Here is a 14,599-nt window from a genome sequence, read left to right as displayed (position 1 = left end):
CAGGGCCTTGGTGAGACCGCACCTTGAGTATTGTGTGCAGTTTTGGTCGCCTTAACTGAGGAAGGACGTTCTTGCCATGGAAGGAGTGCAGCAAAGATTCACCAGGCTGATACCTGGGATGGCAGGAATGACGTATGGGGAGAGATTGTGTCGATTGCGCCTATACTCACTGGAGTTTAGAAGACTGAGAGGGGATCTCATCGAAACCTATAAATTTCTGTCAGGCCTGGACAGACTAGATGCAGGAAGGATGTTTCTGATGGCTGGGGAGTCCAGAACCAGGGGTCATAGTCAAAGGATAAGGGGTAAGCCATTTAGGACTGAAATTAGGAGGAATTTCTTCACCCAGAGAGTGGTGAACCTGTGGAATTCTCTGCCACAGAGGGCGGTGGAGGCCAGTTCATTAAGTATATTCAAGAAAGAGTTGGATATATTTCTTAAGGCTAAAGGGATCAAGGGATATGGGGAGAAGGCAGGGACAGCGCACTGTATTTGGATGATCAGCCATGATCTCATTGAATGGTGGAGCAGGCTCGAAGGGCCGAATGGCCTACTCCTGCTCCTATCTTCTATGTTTCTATGTGGCAGAGAATTCCACAGGTTCACCACTCTCTGGGTGAAGAAATTCCTCCTAATTTCTGTCCTAAATTGCTTACCCTTTATCCTTAGACTGTGACCCTTGGTTCTGGACTGCCCCGCCATCGGGAACATCCTTCCTGCATCTAGTCTGTCCAGTCCTGTCAGAATTTTATAAGTTTCAATGAGATCCCCTCTCATTCTTCTAAACTCCAGCAAGTACAAGCCCAATCGACCCAATCTCTCCTCATATGTCATTCCTGCCATCCCAGGTATCAGTCTGGTGAATCTTCGCTGAACTCCTTCCATGGCAAGAACATCCTTCCTCAGATAAGGCGACCAAAACTGCACACAATGCTCAAGATGTGGTCTCACCAAGGCCCTGTACAACTGCAGCAAGATGTCCTTGTTCCTGTACTCAAACCCTCTCGCTGTGAAGGCCAACATACCATTTGCCTTCCTAACCGCCTGCTGCAACTGCATGCTTACTTTCAGCCACTGGTGCACAAGGACACCCAGGTCTCGTTGCACTTCCCCTTCGCCCAATCTATTGCCATTCAGATAATAATCTGCCTTCCTGTTTTTGCCACCTCACATTTATCCACGTTATATTGCATCTGCTATGCTTCTGCCCAATCACCCAACCTGTCCAAATCATCCTGGAGTTTCTCGGCATCCTGCTCTCAGCACACACGCCCACCCAGCTTTGTGTCTTCTGCAAATTTGAAGATATTGCATCTAGTTCCCTTGTCTAGATCATTAATATATATTGTGAATAGCTGGGGTCCAAGGACTGATCTTTGCAGTACCCCACTAGTCACTGCCTGCCACTCGGAAAATGACCCGTTTATTCCAACTCTTTGCTTTCTGTCTGCCACCCAGTTTTCTATCCAAGTCAATACCTTGCCCCCAATCCCATGTGCCTTAACTTTACACGCTAATCTCTCATGCGGGACCTTATCGAAAGTCTTCTGAAAGTCCAAATGTACCACATCCACTAGTTCTCCCTTATCTATTTTACCAGTTACATCCTCAAAAAGTTCCAGTAGATTAGTCAAGCACGATTTACCTTTTGTAAATCGATGTTGACTTTGTCCGATCCTGTCACTGTTTTCCAAGTGCTCAGCTATTACATCTTTTATAATGGACTCTAGCATTTTCCCCACTACCAATGTCACGCTTACCGGTCTGTAATTCCCTGTTATCTCCCTACCACCTTTATTGAATAGTGGGGCAACATTAGCTACCCTCCAATCCATGGGCACTGTTCCAGATTCCATCGAATGTTGGAAGATGATCAGCAATGCATCTACCATTTCTAGGGCCACTTCCGTAATTACCCTAGGATGTAGATTATCAGGCCCTGGGGATTTATCGGCCTTCAGTCCCATCAATTTCCTTAACACCATTTCCTTAGAAATACTGATTTCTTTCAGTTCCTCCCCTTCATCAGACCCTATGTTCCCTGACATCTCTGGGAGGTTATTTGTGTCCTCCTTTGTGAAGACAGACCAAAATATGTATTTAGTTGGTATGCCATTTCTTTGTTCCCCATTATAAATTCCCCTGATTCTGACTGCGAGGGACCTACACTTGACTTCACCAATCTTTTTCTCTTCGCATATCCATAAAAGCTTCTAGTCAGTTTTTATGTTCCCTGCAAGCTTACTCTCATATTCTATTTTCCCCTTCTTAATTAATCCCTTTGTCCTCCTTTGTTGAATCCTAAACTGCTCCCAATCCTCAGGTTTACTGCTTTTTCTGGCCAATTTATATGTCCTCTCCTTGGATCTTATGCTATCCCTAATTTCCCTTGTTAGCCACGGTTGAGTCACCTTTTTTGTTTCATTTTTATGCCAAACTGGGATGAACAAATTCTGCAGATCATCCATGCGGTCTTTAAACTTGCCAATACCTATCCACCGTCAACCCTCTGAGTGACATTCCCCAATCAATCCTACCCACCTCGCACCTCAGACAATCATAGTTTCCTTTATTTAAATTCAGGACCCGAGTCTCTGAATCAACTGCTTCATCCTCCATCTTAATGAAGAATTTTGTCATATTATGATCGCTTTGACCCAAGGGGCCTTGTACAACAAGATAGCTAATTAATTCTTTCTCATTACATATTGGTCCAGGAAACCATCCCGTAAACACTCCAGGAATTCCTCCTCCACAGTATTGTTACTAATTTGGTTGGCCCAATCTATATGTAGATTAAAGTCACCCATGATGACTGCTGTGCCCTTATTGCACGCTTCTTTAATTTCCCTTTTAATGCCATCCCCAACCTCTGCATTACTGTTTGGAAGTCTATATACCACTCCCACTAACGTTTTCTGCCCCTTAGTATTTCTCAATTCTACCCATACAGATTCCACATCATCAGAGCTGATATCCTTCCTTACAATTGTGTTAATCCCTTCTTTAACCAGTAATGCTACCCCACCTCCCTTTCCTCTTTGCCTATCTTTCCCGAAGATTGAATACCCCTGCATGTTGAGTTCCCAGCCTTGGCCACGTTTCCGTAATCCCAATCAAATCATATTCGTTTACCTCTATTTGTGCAGCTAATTCATCCACCTTATTACGAATGCTCCTCGCATTAAGACACAAAGTCTTCAGACTTGTTTTTTTAACGCTCTTAGACCTATTAGGATTATTATTTACTGTGGCCATATTTGATTTAAACCGTTGATTTCTCTGACTGCCACTTTTGTTTTTCTCCTTCCTATCTTTTACTTTTATCCTTGTTTCCCTTTCCTCTGTCCCCCTGTTCAGGTTCCCAACCCCCTGCCATTTTAGTTTAAACCCTCCTCCAGAGCACTAGCAAACACTCCCCTTAGGACATCGGTCCCCGCCCTGCCCAGGTGCAAACCGTCCCGTTTGAACTGGTCCCACCTCCCCCAGAACCGGTTCCAATGTCCCAGGAATTTGAATCCCTCCCGCCTGCATCATTCTTCTAGCCACGTATTCATCTGAAATATCCTTCTATTTCTACTCTGACTAGCACGTGGCACTGGTAGCAATCCTGAGATTACTACCTTTGAGGTCCTAATTTTTAATTTACCTCCTAACTCCCTATATTCAGCTTTTAGGACCCCATCCCGTTTTTTACCTATATCGTTAGTGCCTATATGCACCACGACAACTGACTGTTCATCCTCCCCGAGTTAGATACAGAGCAAAGCTCCCTCTACACGGTCCCATCTAACATTCCCAGGGCAGGAACAGCACAGGTTAGATACAGAGTAAAGCTCCCTCTACACTGTCCCATCAAACACTCCCAGGGCAGGTACAGTACAGGTTTGATGCAGTCACTGACACCAATCTCCTCCTGTCTGATATAAACCAACCCCACAGGCCCAGAAAGATTAAACTCAACCCGTTACTTGGATTGGACTTGTCTCTGTTCCTATGCCGAGGAGATTGCTGTACCAGAAGGGGGGGATAACATTTGGGGACTCTCGATTCTCCACCAATTCCCATTCCCCTTCTTTCTGGTGGATAATGGAGATGCCAGTGTGTGTAATGTGCAAGTCAGTAAGAATTGTCAGCGTGGATTAATCAGCAGTGTTTAATTGGAAATGTTAATCAGTGGAACTTTTCAGACAATAAATTGTAGATTTTGTACCAAAGATCAATTTAGGGTTAAAATAAATTTCATAATTGTCAAATAATTTCTTATGAAAGTCCTAAATTAAGGGGAAAGATCACAGACAGTGGTTCTTAAAGGGACATTGACTTGTTGGGGCTGCAATCAGCTATATATCCAGAATATTAATAACCCTATAACTGGGCTGCAGTTTACTTTCAGCAGAAATAAACCTCAACTGTCAGGATGATTTCAGTCCTGGATGTGATGAATAGCCACAATATCAGAATGTAACTTCTGCAGTCACTTGTGAGCTCGCTGGTGTCTCAGCAGGTTGAATGACAGAGTGAATCCCTTCCCACACACGGAGCAGGTGAACGGCCTCTCCCCAGTGTGAACAGACTGGTGGCTCCGCACGTGAGATGACAGAGCGAATCCCTTCCCACACACAGAGCAGCTAAACGGCCTCTCCCCAGTGTGAACTCGCTGGTGTTGCAGCAGGGTAGATGAACAAGTGAATCCCTTCCCACACTCTGAGCAGGTGAACGGCCTCGCCCCAGTGTGAACTCGCTGGTGTCTCAGCAGGTGGGATGACTGAGTGAATCCTTGCCCACACACGTAGCAGGTAAAAGGCCTCTCCCCAGTATGAACTCGCTGGTGTATCAGTAGGTAGGATGAACTGGAGAATCCCTTCCCACACACAGAGCAGATCACTGGCCTCTCCCCAGTGTGAACTCGCTGGTGTGTCACAAGGTTGGATGATTTAGTGAATCCCTTCCCACACACCGAGCAGGTGAACGGTCTCTCCCCAGTGTGAACTCGCTGGTGTATTAGCAGGGTGGATGACTGAGCGAATCCCTTCCCACACATGGAGCAGGTGAACGGCCTCTCCCCAGTGTGAGTGCGCTGGTGTAGCATGAGGTCAGCTGACATCCTGAACCTCTTCCCACAGTGAGAGCAACTGAATGGTTTATCGTCAGTGTGAATTCGCTGGTGTTGAATTAGTCCCGCAGAGCTTTTAAAGCAGTTCGCACAGTCGGAGCATTTAAAAGGTCTCTCGTCAGTGTGAACTTGCTGGTGTTTCTGCAGGGTGGATGAAGTAGTGAATCCCTTCCCACACTCTGAGCAGGTGAACGGCCTCTCCCCAGTGTGACTGCGTTGATGAATTTCCAGCTTGGACGGGGAAATGAATCCCTTCCCACAGTCCCCACATTTCCACGGTTTCTCCATGGCGCGGGTGCCTTTGTGTCTCTCCAGGTTGAACGATCAGTTGAAGCCTCGTCCACATACAGAACACGTGTACGATTTCTCTCCACTGTGAATGGTGCAATGTTTTTTCAGGCTGTGTAACTGGTTAAAGCTCTTTCCACAGTCAGTGCACTGGAACACTCTCACTCGTGTGTGTGTGTGTCTCGGTGCTTTTCCAGTCACACTGATGTTTGAAATCTTTTCCCACGGACAGAACAGACAAACATTTCTCCTTCCACATTCAAAGGCCGATGATATTCGGGTCCTGATGAATTGAGTGACTGTCAGATCTTGATGTGATGTTTGGTTTGAGATTCACGTCTGCAAATCCTCCCCTTCTGATACCCTGTAAAAGAAGTTTACAAAAATCATCACTAAGTATATGATAGAAATTCAGAAGACAATTTTAGTTTCTGTACAACGTTCCTTCACACGTGGGGATTCTAACCCTGGGACTGTACATGGTGATCACTAAACACAAAACCCAGGCTGTTAATCATTTTCAGCTGCTGGACTTAGTGTGTGTCCCACAGCATCTCTCTCACTTTTAACATGTGAATAGAGCATCATGCCTGTAAACCTGGTTTGAAATTTAAATTCCCTCACCAAATGTATTTAACAAAAGATGAACAAGTAAACACATCACAGCCCACTAATCCAGCGCTACATTCACAGGAGGAAGTCTGTTATCTAACTCCACGAATGGACACAATAAAGAAAGATCCCAAATGTAAGAGTCCCTCGAATCCTTTGAAAAGACCTTTCAAATCCTGACCGGTTCCTTCCTTATTCTAGAATTCCCCAGCCTTGTGGGAGTCGACATTGGTCAAAAACTGCTAATTGGACATTTTTAACTGATTTTTCAGCTGTTTCAAGCTGACCAGGTCCTTCACTCAGAGAATCTCCAAGGAGACTCTTTGATTTAAACCCAGCTCTCCCCTCTTTTATATCCAGGATAAGATAACCGGGAATTTAAATACCTGACCACTCAAATTGAAAAGGGCCCGATATACAGACTGAAACAATCACACAGCTCTGGGTCAGTTTGAATTATTCCTATCTCCAGCCTGTAACCGATGAAACTTGTAATACTGAGGCTGAAATTCCACTTCCGGGTGCCGGATTCCGACCCCGGGGCTGTACATGGGGATTCTAACCCTGGGACTGTACACGGGGATTCCGGCCCTGGGATTGTACACGGGGATTCTAACCCTGGGACTGTACACGGGGATTCTAACCCTGGGACTGTACACGGGGATTCTAACCCTGGGACTGTACACGGGGATTCTAACCCTGGGACTGTACACGGGGATTCTAACCCTGGGATTCTAACCCTGGGACTGTACACGGGGATTCTAACCCTGGGACTGTACACGGGGATTCTAACCCTGGGACTGTACATGGGGATTCCAACCCTGGGACTGTACACGGGGATTCTAACCCTGGGACTGTACATGGGGGATTCTAACCCTGGGACTGTACACGGGGATTCTAACCCTGGGACTGTACACGGGGATTCTAACCCTGGGACTGTACATGGGGATTCTAACCCTGCGTCTGTACATGGGGATTCTAACCCTGGGACTGTACATGGGGATTCTAACCCTGGGACTGTACATGGGGGATTCTAACCCTGGGACTGTACATGGGGGATTCTAACCCTGGGACTGTACATGGGGACGCAGCTCTGAATGAATGAAAGATTTGCATTTCTATGGTGCCTTTCACAACCTTGGTTGCCCCAAAGCGATTTATAGCCAATGAAGTACTTTTTGAAGTGTAGTCACTGGTCAGTGTAGGGCAGGTGACAGCCAGTTTGCGCACAGCAAGCTCCTGCAAACAGCAATGTGATAATGACCAGATAATCTGGTTTTTTTTTTTTTTTTTTTTTATAAATGATGTTGATTGAGGGATAAATATTGGCCAGGATACCGGAGATAACTCCCCTGCTCTTCTTTGAAATAATGTCCTGGGATCTTTTACGCCCACCTGAGAGGAGAGCCAGGGCCTCGGTTTAACGTCGCATCTGAAAAAACGGCACCTCTGACAGTGCAGCACGCCCTCAGCACCGCACTGGAGAGTCAGTATAGATTTTTGTGCTCAAAAGTCTCTGGAGTGGGCTTTGAACCCAAAACCTTCTGGGCCTCTTTTACAATTCTGTGGCATGTAAACTCTAAGCTTGGCACTTACCAACACCTTCAGGAGAGATGGTGAGAAATGCCGTGTGTGGAGAGTGAGGATAAAATAACAGACATTGATTGGCTCTCCCGGCCACTAGGACCCAGATGGCAGGAGACACTGAAGCCCCGCCCACTCTATGTTCCTGTACTAAGATGGCCGCGCATGCACCATTAAACAATGAATCAAAATGGCGTCGCACTAGAACGTTCCGCCCTCCTTTACAATAAGAACATAAGAAGTAGGAGCAGGAGCAGGCCATACGGCCCCTCGGGCCTGCTCCGCCATTCAATAGGATCATGGCTGATCTGAACCTAGACTCACGTCCACTTCCCTGCCCGCTCCCCATAACCCTTAATTCCCTTATCAGCTAGGAAACTGTCTATCTCCGTTTTAAATTTATTTAATGCCGCAACTTCCACAGCTCGCTGAGGTAGCAAATTCCATAGATTTACTACCCTCTGAATGAAGAAGTTTCTCCTCATCTCAGTTTTGAAAGGGCAGCCCCTTATTCTAAGATTATGCCCCCTAGTTCTAGTCTCACCTATCAGTGGAAACATCCTCACCGCATCCACCCGATCAAGCCCCTTCACAATCTTATGTTTCGATAAGATCGCCTCTCATTCTTCTGAACTCCAATGAGTAGAGGCCCAACCTACTCAACCTTTCCTCATAAGTCAACCCCCTCATCTCCGGAATCAACCGAGTGAACCTTCTCTGAACCGCCTCGAGAGCAAGTATATCTTTTCTTAAATATGGAAACCAAAACTGTACGCAGTATTCCAGGTGTGGCCTCACCAGTACCCTGTATAACTGAAGCAAGACTTCCCTGCTTTTATACTCCATCCCCCTTGCAATAAAAGCCAAGATTCCATTGGCCTTTCTGATCACCTGCTGTACCTGCATACTAACCTTCTGTGTTTCATGCACCAGGACCCCCAGATCCCTTTGTACTGTAGCACTTTGCAATTTCTTTCCATTTAGATAATAACTTGCTCTTTGATTTTTTCTGCCAAAGTGCATAACCTCACACTTTCCAACATTATATTCCATCTGCCAAATTTCTGCCCACTCACTTAGCCTGTCTATGTCCTTTTGCAGGTTTTGTATGTCCTCCTCACTCACTGCTTTCCCTCCCGTCTTTGTATGGTCGGCAAACTTGGATACGTTGCACTCGGTCCCTTCCTCCAAATCGTTAATATAGTTTGTAAAGAGTTGGGGTCCCAGCACTGACCCCTGCGGAACACCACCAGTCACTGATTGCCAACCCGAGAATGAACCATTTATCCCAACTCTGTTTTCTGTTAGATAGCCAATCTTCCACCCATGCCAGTATATTACACCCAATCCCGTGATTTTTTAATCTGGTGCAATAACCTTGTGTGGCACCTTGTCAAATGCCTTTTGGAAGTCCAAATACACCACATCCACTGGTTCCCCTTTATCCACCCTGTTTGTTACGTCTCAAAGAATTCGAGCAAATTTGTCAAACATGACTTCCCCTTTATAAAACCATGCTGACTCTGTCCGATTAAATTATGCTTATCCAAATGTCCTGTTACTGCTTCCTTAATAATGGACTCCAACATTTTACTAACCAGTGAGGTTAGGCTAACTGGTCTATAGTTTCCAGCCTTTTGTCTACTTCCCTTTTTAAATAAGGGCGTTACATTAGCAGTTTTCCAATCTGCTGGGACCTTTCCTGAATCCAGGGAGTTTTGGAAAATTAACACTAATGCATCCACAATCCCTACCGCTACTTCTCTCAAGGCCCTAGGATGTAAGCCATCAGGTCCAGGGGATTTATCCGCCTTTAGTCCCATTATCTTACCGAGTACTACCTCCTTAGTGATTTTAATCGTGTTTAACTCCTCTCCCCCTATAGCCCCCTGTTTGTCCAGTGTTGGGATATTTTTAGTGTCCTCTACTGTAAAGACTGATACAAAATATTTGTTCAGCGTTTTTGCCATCTCCATGTTCCCCACCACTAATTTCCCGGTCTCGTCCTCTAAGGGACCAACGTTCACTTTAGCCACCCTTTTTCTTTCATGTAACTGTAGAAACTCTTGCTATCTGTTTTTATATTTTTTGCTAGTTTACTTTCATAATCTATCTTCCCTTTCTTAATTAATCTTATAGTAATTCTTTGCTGGCTTTTAAATGCTTCCCAATCTTCGATCCTCCCAATAGATTTGGCTACTTTATATGCCATTGTTTTCAGTCGGATACTATCCTTAATTACTTTAGCCACGGATGGCTGTCTTTTCTTTTATGCCCCTTTTTCCTCAGTGGAATATATTTTCCTTGAAAGTTGTGAAATATCTCCTTGAATGTACACCACTGCTCATGTACCGTCTTACACTTTAATCTATTTTCCTAGTCCACTTTAGTGAACTCTGCTCTCATACCTTCATAGTCTCCTTTATTTAAGCTTAGTACACTGGTTTGAGATCCAACTCTCACCCTCCAACTGAATTTGGAATTCAACCATGTTTGGTCACTCAGTCCAAGGGGATCCTTTACTAGGACATTTTTTATTAATCCTGTCTCATTACACAACACCAGATCTAAGATTGCCTGCCCCCTGGTTGGTTCAGTACCATACTGCTCAAGTAACCCGTCCCTAATGCACTCTATGAACTCTTCCTCAAGGCTGCCCTGCCCAATTTGATTTGTTCAGTCAATATGAAAGTTAAAATCCCCCATGATTATAGCTGTTCCCTTATTACAAGCCCCAACAATTTCCTGATTTATACTCCGACCAACAGAGTTGCAACTGTTAGGAGGCCTATAGACGATGCCCACTAGTGACTTTTTCCCCTTCTTATTCCTTATCTCCACCCAACTGTTTCACTATCCTGATCCTTTGACCCAATATCATTTCTCACTATTGCAGTGATTCCATCCTTTATTAACATAGCCACCCCACCTCCCTTTCCTTTCTGTCTGTCCTTCCTAATTGTCAAATACCCCTGGATGTTTAGTTCCCAGTCATGTTTCTGTAATGGCCACCAGATCATACCCATGTGTAGTTATTTGTACCGTCAACTCGTCTATTTTGTTACGAATGCTGCGTGCATTCAGATAAAGAACTTTTAAATATGTTTTGTGACAATTTATTCCTGCTTTTACCCCCTTTACTACTTTACCTTTATCTTTATACATTCTGTCCCTTCCTGACACACTCTGGTTTTTAATTCCCCCACTGCTACCTTGCTCTATTGCCTTCTCCGCTGACATTTTTATTTTTTGCTCTCTTGAAACCTCCCCCCCACTAATTAGTTTAAAGCCCTCTCTACAGCCCTAGTTATTCGATTCGCCAGGATTCTAGTCCCAGCACTGGCCAAGTGAAGCCCGTCCCAACGGAACAGCTCTCTCCTGTCCCAGTACTGGTACCAGTGTCCCAAGAAGCAAAACCCATGTCTCCCACACCAGTCTTTGAGCCACGCATTTAACTGATTTTATTTACCCTAGCCAAATTTGCTCGTGGCTCAGGTAATAATCCGATTATTACCCTAGTGGTTCTGTTCTTTTAAAAATTTGGCCCCTAGCTGCTCATACTCCCTCAACAGAACCTCTTTCCTTGTCCTATCTATGTTGTTGCTACCAACATGGACCACGACAACTGGATCCTCCCCCTCCCACTCCAAGTTTCTCTCCAGCCCAGAGGGCAGCACGGTGGCATAGTGGTTAGCACTGTTGCCTCACAGCGCCAGGGACCCGGGTTTGAATCTGGCCTCGGGTGACTGTCTGTGTGGAGTTTGGCACATTCTCCCTGTGTTTGCGTGGGTTTTCTCCGGGTGCTCCGGTTTCCGCCCACAGTCCAAAGATGTGCGGGTTAGGTTGATTGGCTATGATAAATTGACCCTTAGTGTTAGGGGGATTAAATACGTGGGGTTACGGGGATAGAGTGGGATATGCGTCGGTGCAGGCTCGATGGGCCGAAATGGCCTCTATCTGCACTGTGGGGTTTCTGTGATTCTGGAGATGTCCTTAACCCTGGCACCGGGCAGGCAACACAGCCTTCGGGACTCTCGCTCTCGGCTGCAAAGAACCCTATCTATCCCCCTAATGATACTATCCCCTACAACATTTCTTTTTACTCCCCACACTTCAATGGCCCCCCATTCCACGGTGCTGTGGCCAGGTTGCTCATCCTCCCTGCAGTCCCTGTTCCCATCCCCACAGGGAGTAAGAGCCTCGAACCTGTTGGACAAGAGCAAGGGCTGCGGCTCCTCCAACACTACCTCCTGGATCCCTGTACCTGCCTCACTCATAGTCACACCCTCCTGTCCCTGACCACGGACTACATCTGAATTAGTTAATCTAATTGGTGTGACTACTTCCTGGAACACAGAGTCTAGGTAACTCTCCCCCCTCCCTGATGTGTCGCAGTGTTTGAAGCTCGGACTCCAGCTCATCAACACAGAGCCGGAGTTCCTCGAGCAGCCAACACTTACTGCAAATGTAATCACTGTGAACATCAATGGTGTCCACCAGCTCCCACATATTGCAGCAGCAACACATCACCTGCTCTGCCATTCTATGTAATTAATTAAATTTATTATTATTTTTAAATGATATATTTAAGGGCCCTGGTTTACAAACTGTCCCGCTACACCACAGAGATCTTAACAACTATAAACCACAGAGTTAAAGTTTTAAAAAAAAGATATACTCCCAACCAAATCACTTACCTGCTTTGTGGTGACATCACACCGTGATTACTTTTTACTTCCCTCCCTCCGAGATTGGCGAGGCCTACCCGCGCTCGGGCTCACCTTTTATAGGTCGCTGCCGCTCGAGTTCCCGCCACTGCCGCACTGAGGCCTACCGACGCTCGGGCTCACCTTTTTATACTGCCGCCGCTCGAGTTCCCGCCGCTGCCGCACTTAAGCCTACCCACGCTCGGGCTCACCTTTTATACTCACCGCTCGAGTTCCTGCCGCTGCCGCACTGAGGCCTACCGACGCTCAGGCTCACCTTTTATACTGCCGCCGCTCTGATGGCAACTATGTTCCTGTACTAAGATGGCCCCGCATGCACTGTTACACAATGAATCAAAATGGCGCCGCACTAGAATGTTCCGCCCTTCTTTACAATGATGGTGACCGTTAACCTGGGCCTGTTAGCGGGAGAAATCCCCGCAGCTGCAAACACGGGATTTTCAGGTTATTATTCAGGGCTTCCGACCTACCCCAGTTGTTTAGAAAGCCGCCTCACCTACCTACCGGACCATTATTCTTCTGCGCTCCTCGATTCTTACCCGCTGCGGAATCGCGTTCCCGGCTTCGGTTCCTGTACATGCTCGATATACCCCCCACCGCGCCTGCACACTGGGCTCCTGCAGTCTGGGTGCGGCACATTCCCCACCGTGGGGAATGCTGGGTAAAAGCCCCCGGAAAGACCATGTTAGTGACCAGAACAGGATTTACTGTGATTGCATTGAGGACTGAACCATGTTCATTCCAGCAGTTATGGTTTGTTTCTGCTGATCGTAATAACCTGCGTTGTAAAATAGTGAATAAATCAGCTTTGTTTCAAACACACAGTGTGCCAAATATTTGATTTGATTTCTCCATGATAAGAGAAGAATGATTAATGATCTGTTACCAACTGTTTAATTTTTGGGCCTTTGCTTACTCTAGATTATTTCCGTTTTCATCTAGTTCACCTTCTATCACATCAAACCCCAAGCTTGCTCCGTTTGAGTATACGACTTGTGGGTGTCATAGACTGAACTGTAGTGTCTCACTTACACTCATCTTCACACCACAAGGACTGGAGTGCATCATCACCACAGGTAATTAAATGTTAATAAATTAAGTTTCCTTTAATGTTTTAAGTTAAGTTACAGTTTATTTGTTAGCACAAAAAAAGAGTACGCTCAGCTGCAATTCCTTTGAACAATAGCTTTATAGAACTGTCTTGCATAAGTTTTGAAATGTGTTATCATCTGTATCTGTATTACCCTTTGTGGATTCGATTTAGTAAAACTCCTCCACACGTACTGCATGTGATAACCATTGAAATGTTCTGATCTTTGTAATAGTAATTTCTGAGCTTGATGGTCTCGTTGATTTAATCTCGTTACTAACATACCTTGCACTATTTCTTTAATCGAGATAATTGCTTCAAATACTTCCATTATCAGGTCTTTAACTCCTCCATTGATCCCTGTCTATGATCCTTTGTTAGGAGCTAGGGTTAGGGTGTAGGCTTACGGGTTAGTGGTTGGGGCTCGTGGTTATTGGTTAGGATTGGGGTCAGTGGTTGTGGCCAGTGGTTATTGGTTAGGATTGGGGTTAGTGGTTGGGGCCAGTGGTTATTGGTAAGGATTGGGGTTAGTGGTTGGGGCCAGTTGTTATTGGTTAGGATTGGGGTTAGTGGTTGGGGCCAGTTGTTATTGGTTAGGATTAGGGTCAGTGGTTGGGGCCAGTGGTTATTGGTTAGGATTGGGGTTAGTGGTTGGGGCTAGTGGTTAGGATTGGGGTTAGTGGTTGGGGCCAGTGGTTATTGGTTAGGATTGGGGTTAGTGGTTGGGGATAGTGGTTATTAGTCAGGATTAGGGTTAGTGGTTGGGGGTAGTCAATTGGAGGTTAGGCTTAGGATTTAATGATTAGGGTTCGAAACCACTATTAACAACTTCTTTTTTCATTTCATGTTTTTTAACCTCACACAGATGAGTCACGGAACAGCCTCATGAATTGTTCATTCAAGGAACATTCTTTCTGGCTGGAGCCTGATTTTTTCCCTTCTTTCACATCTCTACAGTTCTCACGGAAAAATACATACACTTTGGAATTTGGGGACAAGAACAGGCGGATCCAGGTGTTGGGCTAGTTACATCCAATCATCAGCCTGCCTGAAAAGGGCTTCTGAAAATAACCTGTCACCATCTGATTCCACCGTCATATCTTCATCCAATACCTGCCTTTCACCTTCATTAAAGCAGGTTTCACCACCATGACCATTCTCCACACTGAGGCTCTCTGATTT

At 45.6% G+C, this 14,599-nt stretch overlaps 1 protein-coding gene across 3 annotated transcripts in view; it reads right to left on the bottom strand.

The window, feature by feature from the left end:
- Positions 1-4,140: 4,140 nt before the first annotated feature.
- The window catches only part of LOC147118661 (uncharacterized), a 41,555-nt gene continuing 31,096 nt past the window's right edge, over positions 4,141-14,599 (bottom strand). For all 3 annotated transcript variants that reach the window (XM_085984528.1, XM_085984530.1, XM_085984529.1), the window contains exon 2: positions 4,141-5,768. In XM_085984528.1, coding sequence (XP_085840654.1) covers positions 4,478-5,404 — 927 coding nt within the window. In that variant the 5' untranslated portion in view covers positions 5,405-5,768 and the 3' untranslated portion in view covers positions 4,141-4,477. The remainder of the gene's footprint in view (positions 5,769-14,599) is intronic.

Source organism: Somniosus microcephalus, chromosome 4 (genome assembly GCF_052327205.1).
Source record: "Somniosus microcephalus isolate GS21.2 chromosome 4, FLI_Smic_1.0, whole genome shotgun sequence".
Classification (NCBI taxonomy): Eukaryota; Metazoa; Chordata; class Chondrichthyes; order Squaliformes; family Somniosidae; genus Somniosus; species Somniosus microcephalus.
Note: the sequence above shows the minus strand (reverse complement) of the source record. Positions and strands in the feature narration are given on the sequence as shown.